Source organism: Anopheles coustani, chromosome 2 (assembly GCF_943734705.1).
Source record: "Anopheles coustani chromosome 2, idAnoCousDA_361_x.2, whole genome shotgun sequence".
NCBI classification, from domain to species: domain Eukaryota; kingdom Metazoa; phylum Arthropoda; class Insecta; order Diptera; family Culicidae; genus Anopheles; species Anopheles coustani.
Window position 1 is genome coordinate 93175011 of NC_071289.1, and position 12154 is coordinate 93187164.

The 12154-nt window shown below is 44.6% G+C and overlaps 1 protein-coding gene across 1 annotated transcript in view; it reads left to right on the plus strand.

Moving 5' to 3' along the window:
* Positions 1 to 12154, plus strand: part of LOC131266657 (homeobox protein unc-62-like) — a 56558-nt gene that overhangs the window by 41221 nt on the left and 3183 nt on the right. Inside the window, exons 4-5 of the mRNA XM_058269257.1 lie at positions 9765 to 10391; positions 11944 to 12094. Of these exons, the coding sequence (XP_058125240.1) occupies positions 10069 to 10391; positions 11944 to 12094 (474 nt within the window). The 5' untranslated portion in view covers positions 9765 to 10068. The remainder of the gene's footprint in view (positions 1 to 9764; positions 10392 to 11943; positions 12095 to 12154) is intronic.

The following is a 12154-nucleotide window of genomic DNA, read 5'->3' on the forward strand; positions in this document are numbered from 1 at the left end:
AGGTATTTAATTTGCATTGTTTGTATGTTTAATGTATGAATTTGTTTTCATACGTGTCAGAGGCAAATAAAACTAAAAGAAAATGTTTAATCCGAATCGTTTGTTCTTCGATGTTCTGCAATTTTACGGACAAATCCTTAGAACACATAAATTCGCCATTTTGCCCTTATTAGACGAGTATTTTATCTGTCATCTTTGCCCAGACTTTTCCTGTCAAAGTAGGCTTTGGCAGGACGTTTGACATAAAAATGATGTCCGCTCGTCCAATATCGCAAAGTTCCACAAAATGGGTTTTGCAGTTATTTGATCGTTTTCATGTTTGAATTTAGCGTATTGTTGATTCTAGAGTAATGGACAAAATCTGTTGCAATCAACAGAGCAAAAAGTAAATAAATATATTGAAAGTGCAAACAAAGCAAAAACTTTGACATAAAAATTCCCAGTCGAAAGAAAATCGGAACCGGTTGTGCCCGATTCCGATTTTGAAGAAGGAATGTATCTGTCAAACGCGTTTGGCAGAAAACTTCTGAGAAAATATGACAGATAAAGTCCTCGTCTAATAAGGGTATTCATGTGTGACAAAAAAAAAAGAAAAAAAATGCTTCGATCGCTGATAAGAAAATCCCGAAAACAAGTTGTGAATCTAATTGAAAGCGTCCTCACTCGGTTCTAAGCTGGGAGGTCCACGTTTCGTGCATCGTACGTTCCATCAATCCGTCCCGAGGCTGGTACCTCGCCTAAGCTGTCTCCCGGGAGCGAAAAGAACAAGCGAAACGATCCTCGTCCGTGTCCCAATCGCTGATAAAAGCCACACTTTATTGATGTCCATAATTAACCTCGTCTCGTTGTCATGGTCCTTTGCCTCCTCCTCGGTCGTCGTTCCGTTCGTATGTGCGAATACGCGGAGTGTCTCCCGCTGGGACTATCGTTATCTTAACTGGTTTGCTGTTTTATTTTTTTTCCTTTCATATGATGGTGCTTTAATGACGGTAGTGGTACCACATCATCAGGCCACGGTTTAAGTTTATTGACGTGCTACCGGTTTATGGGGCTTCTTGAACTTTGAAGTGGAACCTGCCATTAACTGACGTGTGAAGATTTCGGATCGCTCATAAATCGGTCATAAAAAAAAGCTGTTAATTTACCCGATTCATTCGGGGGTAGATCGTTAAATCCGACTATACCAAAGGAAAGGGCCTTCTTCAGAAAGAATTAATCATCTCATTCGTTGGTCGGTTTAAGGGATTTTCCTCAATAAACTACTGGCAGAGCAAACGAAAGGAGTTTTGTTTGTGGTGGCATTGCAACACTTCTGCATCTGGTGAACCATCGTTCAAACAACAAAGCCAAAGTTGGTGTCGCACGCGATGCACATTGCGCGATAAAATATTCAAATAAAAACCCCCTGAGCTAATTGAAACTAATTTGCCTCTGGCCAGTCTTAAGTGTGGCGTTGGCTTTTTGTTCCGAGACCGAGCACAGGCGGGAAGATGTTTGAAAAGCCCGCCGGATGGATTATATGTAGCAACTACTAGGCAATAACCACGTCGGCTGATTCAAAGTGACCGTTTTGTTTGGCGAAAGATTACCGGAGTGTGCCTCTCTGCACATGCGAAGAAGCGGAGCGTTCCAGCCGAGGGAATTCAACTGGGACAATAAAAGTACGACAACCACCGGCGTGCATACAACCGTGAACCTTAAACGAGCCAAGAAAAGCAAGATAACGTCGGAGACAAACTTCAAAGGGCACCGCCACACGCCATCGCACCGAGAGAAATATAGAAAGACGAAGGGCCAAGCACGACATAATCTGGAGCGCGGAGCTGGGAAGGAAGTCACAAAGCACAGCCTTTTCTTTCGGTGTGTCCGATACGGGGAAAACCAAAACAAACCCCGAGCTGCCTCTGCGTCCTATCGCGGGCGTTATCGCCCCCCGATGATTATGTTTACGAAACCTTCAAAACCAATCAATCGACCCCGCGGCGGGACTCTTGGGCGAGTGTGAGTTTGATGAGCGTGTTAATGCGTTCTCGGTGCGCCTTTTTTAATGGCTTGTTGTGACGTTGATGGGCACCATCCATTGTGCACCTAATTGGTGTGTGCACACACAACACTATCTACCGGGATGATGGGCGCCCTTTGAGAAAGGCTGATCGGGCGAGGTTAAACAATTGTCTTGTAGTCAACGTCAACACTTTACATCAGCTTTCCGGCTGATTTAGCCAATCCGTTGGTTTGATAGGCTCTTGGTCATTTGATTTCAACTTGATCGTTAGTTTTTACAGATGTCGTGATCTCCACGAAACATTTCTATATTTTTATTTTAAACTCCTAATTCGACAATATTATTATTGCTTCTTTTCTTTCTAAATCTCATCCGCTCAATTCAACTTCTACCACAAGACTGCTCTTCGTTTGTTCTCGTTTCAATATATATACTTTTTCTTCCTTTGATCCAAACGCAGATCTATCTCCGTTCAAGTAGGCTATAGTTCCAAATTGTCATAGCCATCTAGCTTGCGAATAATTTCACTCATTCATTTGTTTGTTTCGATCAATTATTTAATTTCTCTCTTATCTCGGCTCAATCCCTACAGTTAATTCATTAATACCATGATCGTTTCACGTGTTTCCTATAACAAGTTTATGCATAGCACTTTCAATGTATTCGTTATCACTTGGTTCTTGACGCTCCAAGATGTTACCGATCATAGTTGAAAGTTCCCTTTCTTCGATATTGTTTGCTTATTTCCTCCTTAAGAACCTTCCCTTGTCGACAGCCAAAAGTTAGTTTCATTAAAGTGGCACATGGTTTTTCGTTGGATGCTGCCATCCTTCCCATAAATACCACATGCGTGATAGCAATGACACAATACTCCGGACCGCATGCATAATTATTCCGCCTCCCAACAGCTCCCCCCTCCCCACTGGTTTTTATCTACACTGTACCCATAAAGTCAGTACACAGCAGGCTAAACCAGCTACAAAGGCCATTTACTTTGTAAGGAACCAATGTTTCAAAAAAGTAAAAATGTGGGATTGTTTCTGACATTATCCTCTTCATGTTGATGTAATTTGGCCGCGATACGACTTTGGGTTTCCGAGATATGGTCAAAATAGTGTCACAACACCCTAAACACGCACCAAAAAAGTGAGTACACAGCAGAATGTTTCATCATGTTTCGTATTGTAGTTTGCTTTTGCGTGGTATTTAGGTGGTTGTTTGAAGTTTTATGACATAAAATGAGAACGTTTTAATCAATTCATCAATGGTTGATAACAAATTCACTTCTTGTTTGGCCCAAAATGGCCAGAAACGGGCCTCCTTTGCAGAAGAGGTCCGATATCATCCGATTACATAAAAATGAAGGAAAACGGTACAATAAAGTTGCTATTTTATTGAACTGGAACATAAATACAGTAGTAAGAGTGGTTTAGCGATGTAAAATGGTTAGCCTTCTTGAAAATTTATCGAGAATCGATCATTTTACCGTCATACTGAATCGGATGAAGCGCATGATTGAGACGATTGTGGCTGCTGGGCCCAAAACAAGTGGCCAAACTGGTGGACAATATTTCATTAGAGGTATGGCCTATCAATCAGTGTTGAATCTATTCAAAAATCATGCAGACATTTAACTTAAAAGCATACAATCAATGTAAGAAGTCTCGCAATGGAGGAGTACATCCCCAGCAGTGATGAGGGTGCCCAAAAAAACTAAATAAACGATTCCCTCGGGTTCTCAGAACAATGCATGTAAAGATCAAGAGTAAATTTACTATTTTTCAAAGGGATGGTGGAACAAAAGTGTGGAGAAAACCCACGGTAGAACTGAATCCCGCTATACGCTAAATACCAAGGTGAAGGCGTCATAGTATGGGGCTGTATGGGTGCAAGAGGGGTAGGGAATCGGCAAATTATAAAAGCCAAATTGATCAGTATGTCAGCATAGATCTCATACACTATTGTTAACACTGTTTTGGCCACTTATATTGCGCTCAGCACCCACAATCGTCTCAATCATGCGCATCATCCGATTCAGTATGACGGTAAAATGATCGATTCTCGATAAATTTTCAAGAAGGCTAACCATTTTACATCGCTAAACCACTCTTACTACTGTATTTATGTTCCAGTTCAATAAAATAGCAACTTTATTGTACCGTTTTCCTTCATTTTTATGTAATCGGATGATATCGGACCTCTTCTGCAAAGGAGGCCCGTTTCTGGCCATTTTGGGCCAAACAAGAAGTGAATTTGTTATCAACCATTGATGAATTGATTAAAACGTTCTCATTTTATGTCATAAAACTTCAAACAACCACCTAAATACCACGCAAAAGCAAACTACAATACGAAACATGATGAAACATTCTGCTGTGTACTCACTTTTTTGGTGCGTGTTTAGGGTGTTGTGACACTATTTTGACCATATCTCGGAAACCCAAAGTCGTATCGCGGCCAAATTACATCAACATGAAGAGGATAATGTCAGAAACAATCCCACATTTTTACTTTTTTGAAACATTGGTTCCTTACAAAGTAAATGGCCTTTGTAGCTGGTTTAGCCTGCTGTGTACTGACTTTATGGGTACAGTGTATATTTGCTTCCACATGGCGTCATGCCGAAACCGGACGATATAAGTTGAGCAACGAAACGAAGCAACGATGCAACTTCGCCTGATGGGGGTGGGGGGGAGTTCCGCCCCAGAACCAGATGTAAAACGCTCCAGCTTCGGCGCTTGCAGGGGATGGAACATACGGAAGGGAAAAGTTTGAGTGCTTAAAAATTTGAATAAATTACGCTACTGCTTAAGACGATGGTGTGAAGCGTAATAATGGTTGTGGTGCTCTGTCTCGCCTTCACGGAAGGTATTTTATGCCGGAGAAATTGGTGCCACAATACCGCCGTGTGCTGTGTGTGTGTTGGAAGGAGCTAAGTTGTTGCTTCCGAGCTGTTTAGGTAAAGAAGGTGCACAAAGCTGTCAGCAAGGTGTGTGATGCCGTGATGCTTCCCGTCTTTCGAGTTTGTGATGCTGTTGTGGTAAGCTTCCTTCCGAGACCGAACAAAGAGTCTACGCTCTAAAACAGTACAGAATGTCTAAAATCCTTTCGCTATCATCTTTTGTGTGAGACAAATTCTGCGCAACACCTCATCGCTCATTTTGCAACCGTTTCCTTGAGTCAAGCGAACGCCATTCCCCGTTACTCGTGTCATCCTGATGGCGCGTTGAGGCGTTACGAACCCGTTACGGTCCAACAGCTCCGGCATCCATCCGCGTTAGGCGCATCGTCTCGGATTTTCGAGGCACCTTGGCGTGGTCGGCTTGAGCGAAATTGTTAGGAAAATTAAAATACTTCACCCGTGCACCACCCATGTTTGCGAAGGTGAATCATTTTTCCTGCATTTTTCCCGAGTGTTTTGATGCACTGCGGCACATTTGCTTGCGGGAGTCGGCAAGGTGTTTTAGCCGGGTTCGGTTCATTATTAATTTTACGTTTTCAAGAAAACAAAACCCTCTCTCTGGCATCCCCCAACCACTTGTCTTGCCCCCCCGCTTGGGACGTGTATTAAAAACCATCCTTAATCAAAGCAGCCGGCTCCCGGCAGCAGATGGTAGCGATTTATGTGGGACCACACACCGATGTGCTTTTATTGACCTTTTTTCGTACCTAACGCTGCCGTTATGAGTTTACCGATTATGCAAGCTTGTTATTTTCCCTTCCTAGGTGCGAAGATGGACGGATGAGCAGCGTGGTGGAATTTTGCGTACCTAGAACACACACAACTGGTACGTTGGGTTTTCGTTTCGGTCGGAAGACAAACATTTAGCACCATGAACACGGCGTACCAGCCTTTCGGTTGATAACATATCATCACTTAGCAAGTAAATTAATTATAAACAAGCATCGGGGGTTCATCATTGCCCCCGAGGAGAGGGAATCGTTTTACTTTGTTTGTTCAAATCTTCATTTAAGCAGAATAATCAATGGCGCAGCTGATAAGACAGCGCTTCTTCTGATAGAACAATCCGGTTTCCGTTTGTTGCTATTTGTTGAGAAAAAGGAAATCAAAAAAATCCCTCCCCAAATCGTTCTCGCATGCAAAGAATGGCAAGATAAGAGAATGGTGTGTGTGTATGTTTCCCCTCGCTTGAACGAGAAGAAATAAAATGATGCAGCTATACTGATCAAGTAGACCGTGAAATAAACGTCATAAATGTCAGCGAAGGTCCCTTCAAGATGTTACGAGAAGAGGAAGCCGTGTGCTAGCAACAAGAAATATCTGAAGTTCTGCGGTAAAATTGGTTGAACTTATTGAAATGCGGTGGCGTTTGTTGTGGTTGCTCATCGTGGAATCAAAAACATGCGAATCAAACATGGCGTGAAGCTTCTAAAGGACCTGGCAAAATCTACCGTCGGTTTACTGCGGCCACTCTTGCGAAACAAAAACGTTTCATCTCCAAGCAAGCCTAAAGAATATGACCCAGAATAAGTTGGAGATTGCAGAACTCTGCTGCACGCATTCCGATGCGGTTCAAAGTGAGTCGGCTTCTCGAAAGTGGAGTAATTTGTACTCATAATGAGCTCAAACAGGGAGGATTTTAACGCAGGGCGCAGAGGCGTAAATGGAATGCCATCAAATTAACTATTCATCATTAGCACTATCAACATGCAGCTGGTCTCTGTTGGGTCGGTTTGACTTGTTCACTTATCGTTTGTGGCTGTTCCATCATATTGACCAAAGGGAATAGAACATATTTTAAGATCGGATCACTTTGGCTCACTTGCATAAAATCTAAATTATTAGTTTCTTGGACTGGTTAGGTGCTTTCCTGCCTTTCAAGCTAAAGCCGATTCTAGACTTGCCTGAGCTACCATCAATTTGATAATACTTCTTTCGCAAAAGGTAAACGAGTGTAGAAACGGTGTTTTTTGTATGGAAGAAAACAATCTATTAGGTCACAAACAGTCGTACAAACTGCAGGATAATTCGTTATGTTACCACTTTGATTTAATAGATACAATTATCGGGTTTCCCTTTTTCCGATCGCAATCCGTGGGCCGTTAGTGTCCATTAATTCTTCACCATGGCCCGCCGATGGAGCTCTGATGTATTTATTTATTTTCTCACCGCTTCAGTGAGCACTTGATGTAATCATTGTTTTTGCTCCGAAAATGGATTACCGGTTCGGGTGTGTCGTGTACGTCAGCCGTTTAACCACCTGGCCCCCTTCTGGAGCGCGGGGGCCAATATATTTGTTCACATTGAATTAATGGCCATAATGACCCGCTAGTACCAATTTGAGCAAACATTTGCCCGAGCCACTTGACGCGCGCTCGCTCTTTTTTGGGCCGGAAAAGACGAGAAAACTTATCGTTGTTTTATCTACCTTAACCGGTGTGGAGAGGTTTCCTTTGCTGGCTTCCGTTGTTTGTTTTGTGGCTTTATTTTTGTTACCAACAAACCAAATGTTAGAAGCCTGAATATAATTGTACACAACAATTACATTTCGCTGGATGATTTGTGCGTTCACCGATAACCATGTGGAAAGCAATTAGAAACAAAATGCTTTCCCTTATCGAATTCTATCTCGCACGGAGAATTATTATCCCGAACCCGAAAACAACACAGATTATGCTCGATGAGACCCCGGCTGCACCTATTATCATCGGTTTGGGAAAATATTATCCAGGATAACAACCGACCTGCATTCCTCTGGGGGGACGCCAAAGGGGTCAACGGTTGGCGACGGGCCAGCATCGTCGTTTGTGTCGCTTCTGTGTGGGGCCGTATTTTGATGGTGTGCACCGGAAAGGCACACGCCACACGCCAGAAACTCATAATTTCGGCGAAATTATTCAAATCACATCATCCTGCCAAATTATTGCGTTGTGTTGGCCGGCGGAACGACAAATCATGTCGTTCTGATGTTCAGAGATGGTGTTGCGCTACCGAATCCAAGGTCCTTTGGAGGATATTTGATTTACAATATTGTGAACAGCATTTAATCCCTCATGTACGGTATTTAAAATAATATTTTTAAAGAACATGACTTTTGAAAAACTGCCCTTTTCAAGTTTTCAACGGTTGGTAACTGCAAACCTTGCGCACCCAAGGGTTACTGTTTGTAATGGCGGCGGTGGTCAAAGCGAGTGGTTGCAAATTTATTGCCCAACCTCGTGGTAAATCAAATCAAAGGTCCTCCTGCTAGAAAGCACACATTACTCTTCCGTGGCCGATAACAAGCCGAGCCCGATTTCGTTGCATTTTCGTCGTAATGACAGCGTTTGTTGTGTGTGGGGCCAACGATTGCCGAGGTCCTCATTTTCCGTCCCGACAAGGACAAACAAGCGAATTGAGGTATCATTTGCCTATAAAAGCGTGGAAAACCCAACGTGCCTCTTTCCGGGGAAGAGTGGGGGTTGGCCGACGAGTTCCTCACGTGTGGAATGAAACTTCATGAACCCGAAACCGAAAGCTCGTCGAGTACCGATTCCGCCCAGTAATGACGTTTCACCGAGGACGGCGGCCAAATTTGTGGCCGAATGAAAATCAAAAACAATAAACTTTAACTCCATTTTCTTCCCGTCCCAAACCCGCACCGCTTTTGACTGCTTGCGACAAGGAAATGCCTCCACGGGTTCCAAACGTTAGGGTTTTAACAGAAATACTAGCGGGTTTGGGAATGCCATTTCTTCAGGGTTGTGTTTCGTTTTTTATTTACTTTTTCGACGTTAAACGACAATTCTAAATCGAACGCGAATTCCGATGTAGTTTTTGGGAGCCCGCAAAGGACGGAGTCAACAATCTATTTGCCATAAAACGGGAAGCTCCGGAAGCGAATGTGGAATGTGCTGATGGATGGCGGCGCGCTAGTGGTGGGAAGCCCGACGTTTGGATTGTATTTTGAAACGCAAAAACGATTGACTAGTCGAAGGGGAAAGGCGAAGTGTGGTGCCGGTTGGGAGGGGGAATTGCAGAGGAACTCCAAACTGTGCCCGGAACGGCGCAATGGGCTCGTTATTGATTTGAATTTGATAGCTTGTACAGTGTTTATTTATGAGACATCCTGCCCCCGCCGTCCATCCTTTTGGCCGACGCGGATGAATTCCGAATGATTTACTATCGTCGTCGTGGTGGTGGTACGTTGTACGATTTATTTACTTTTTTCCTGCTCCCACGATTTTCTGGTCGAGGCCGCGGAGGGGCTCAATCATTTGCCGTGGCAGTGTATTGAGGCTCTCAATTTGTGGCGAACCGTTTATGTGTCTCCTCATGTCGCTCTGGTTTTTGGCCGTGATTTCCGGCTTGGATTTATTTGTGCCCCCCTCCCTCTCACCGAACCCGGCCCATCGTTTGGTGCAAAATTGAGTTTTAGTTTCAACCACATCAACCGGTGCACCGCCTCGTCGTTTTCGGGTATCGATAACAATTTATTTCAGTTCAAATTTTATAGCCAAAGCGGGGGGAAGGTGGACAACATTAATCCCAAATGGAGTAATGCGATGATTGTTTCCTTTTTTTTTCGATGATAGGCGTACCACCGGTGGATCATAAAAGCTTATTTGATAGATCGGTTGATATGCATCCGTCGAAATGTTGGGTTAATGTTGGAGCATTTTAATGTACCTGAACTGTTTGAATGGGGTTGAATTGATTTTAAAGACATTTTTTATTGGGTTTCTCTTTCGATTGTTATGAAAAGGAAAACGTCGCAATGTTAATAATGTACTTTTTATCTCATTTTCTTCGCATCAGCTCGTCAACTTCCTTCCTTCACAATGAGTACAAGGAGATAAATGAGGAAAAATCTACGTCTGCCGATTTCTTCCCGGACGGATATGATCCTGTACATTCGTCAAATGAGATGAAAGTGTAGCGAACGATGGAACGTTTCTCAAATTGACGCCAACACAACAACGCACAACGCAAACCGGCGGAAGGACAGAGTTTTCGTTTGACACTTTTTCAGGGAACAACGAAAACCAAGAAGTAGTTCGGGTAAAAGCACAAGAGAAGGAAAACCCCCTCCTAATTCGCAGCGGATCGCAATTGACACAAAATGCAAGAGAACAGCGTTACGGTAGTTCCAGTATCGGGCGTAACGGCATCCGGGCTGGGCAGTGCGGTGGTGGCCGGGGGTACCAGCGGAATCATCGGCAACACGGTCAACACCAACAACACCAGTAGCAACAGCAGCAGCACCAGCAGTAATAGCAATGGCAGCAGCGGCAACACCAATAGCAACAACGGACCTCCTGGCAGTGGGCCAGTAGTACCGTCGACGGCGGCAGGCTCCGGCGGCGGCGCGACCACGATCTCACCACATGGCCTCAGTGACATCGACCAGGCGCAGTTCGAGGCCGACAAGCGGGCGGTTTACAAGTGAGTCTGTAGGGAAAGCCGCTCGAACGCTGGCCATTTTGTGGAGTTTGCAGCGCCTACAACAAGAATCACACAGCGAAGTGGACAGTTATTTAAAGCCAAACAACGAAAACATCAAAGCTGCTCTCGTCAATAATGTTGGCTCATTTTTGGGACCGTGCGGCTTAACATCAAAGAACAAACCTCCACCGATTGGAGCAGGTCGATTTATTTAAAACTGCTTAAGAGCAGCAACCCCCAAGCGAATGCGTATGAAATGGTTGCGTTTTTAGACAATTTGAGCAATTTTGTTCCCCATTCATTCATCGTTCGATCGCGCTTCTTCGCATGATGAATGAGCCCCCTCGATGAAGTAGAGTGTGCCGTGGCCTCTCGAGAAAACATCCATCGAGACGCCCACGCGGCGAGTAGAGAAACGACTTATTAGCTGACCGATGAGTTATTTTAAAGACGGAACGTCGTTAGGAAGATTTGGCAATGGATTTCGGGCACCAGCAACGGGGGACGGATGCGCATACGTTAGTCGATGCTCACGTCGGTCAAGAATGTTCATCGAGAAAAATATCTTAAAGAAGCACACCACCCCACCAAACGAAATGGGGTAGAAATCGAACGCAACTTCGAATTGTCAGACAAACCTCTGTGTGGCGTTTGCGATGGTGGTGGTCCAGTTAAATTTTCCCTTTTGCAGCTCTCTCTCGTCGGCGGTTAGGTTTGTGGAGCGCACATATGGTTTTCTGTGCAAATGCATCTGGAAGACGTGATCTCCGCTTCCCGGGGCATGTAACTCACATTTTCTTTTACCCCCCCGTGAAGTGGAAACGAAGCTGTTGTGTGTGGCCGTACGTGGCGCTACCGACCGAGCAAGGAATGCAAGAAGAGAGTGGGCCCGGAAAACGAGCATTGAAAGATGCGCTTTTCCTCTGCATTCAAATCAGCAGTCTTTTTTCACGAAGTGGCTCGATTTGCATACAATCCAACCGAGCCAACCTTAGGGCGCGCGGCGCGGGGAGTCAGGAAGGGGAATGGACTACCGTTTGCACCACTTGGGAACATTGTTGTTGGTTGGCGAATGGGCACGCAGGAACGAGCTAGATACGAATTTCCACCTCGCCGCACATCGGCGTCTCGCTGTCCGGTCGAAGCGAAATCGAAGCGATAAAGAAATTTCCAATGCAAAATAGAACCGGAGAGAGAGAGCAAAAAAAAAAATGGCAAAATGCAAAATGTCCTGTTGTCAGTCACAAATGGATCTTCCCAGACTCTGGTGCATCCTTTATGCGCGCCCCACCGCACAGGGACAGAAGGATAATCGGCATCTTCGACATTGTCACGAACTGATCTGAAAGTGGAGAATATGGCGGACACGAATGGTGGAACTCTGCTAGAAGTAATGCTTTTATTACGAGCGAAATGCGAAGTTCTGGGCGGTTGTTGAGATGCGCTACGACATCGGTTTGGCCAGAGACCTCTTGCTGTAGATGTTTGTAAAAAAGGAAAGTTCTAATACGTTGTCTATCTTCTTCATTTTTCCCGCGGTGGACCTCGCTAGACATCCACTGTTTTCCCTGCTGGCACTGCTGCTGGAGAAATGTGAGCAGGCAACACAAGGCTACATTCCCTCCTCGTCTTCCGCATCGAGTCCGAACGGGTCCACCAACAACGGTACCGGCGATGGAGACAGTTTCTCCCGCGACATTCAGGTAAAGGAATCGGCTAGCAGGAACCTTCCGACTACAAATATTAAACCATCTCTGCGCCTA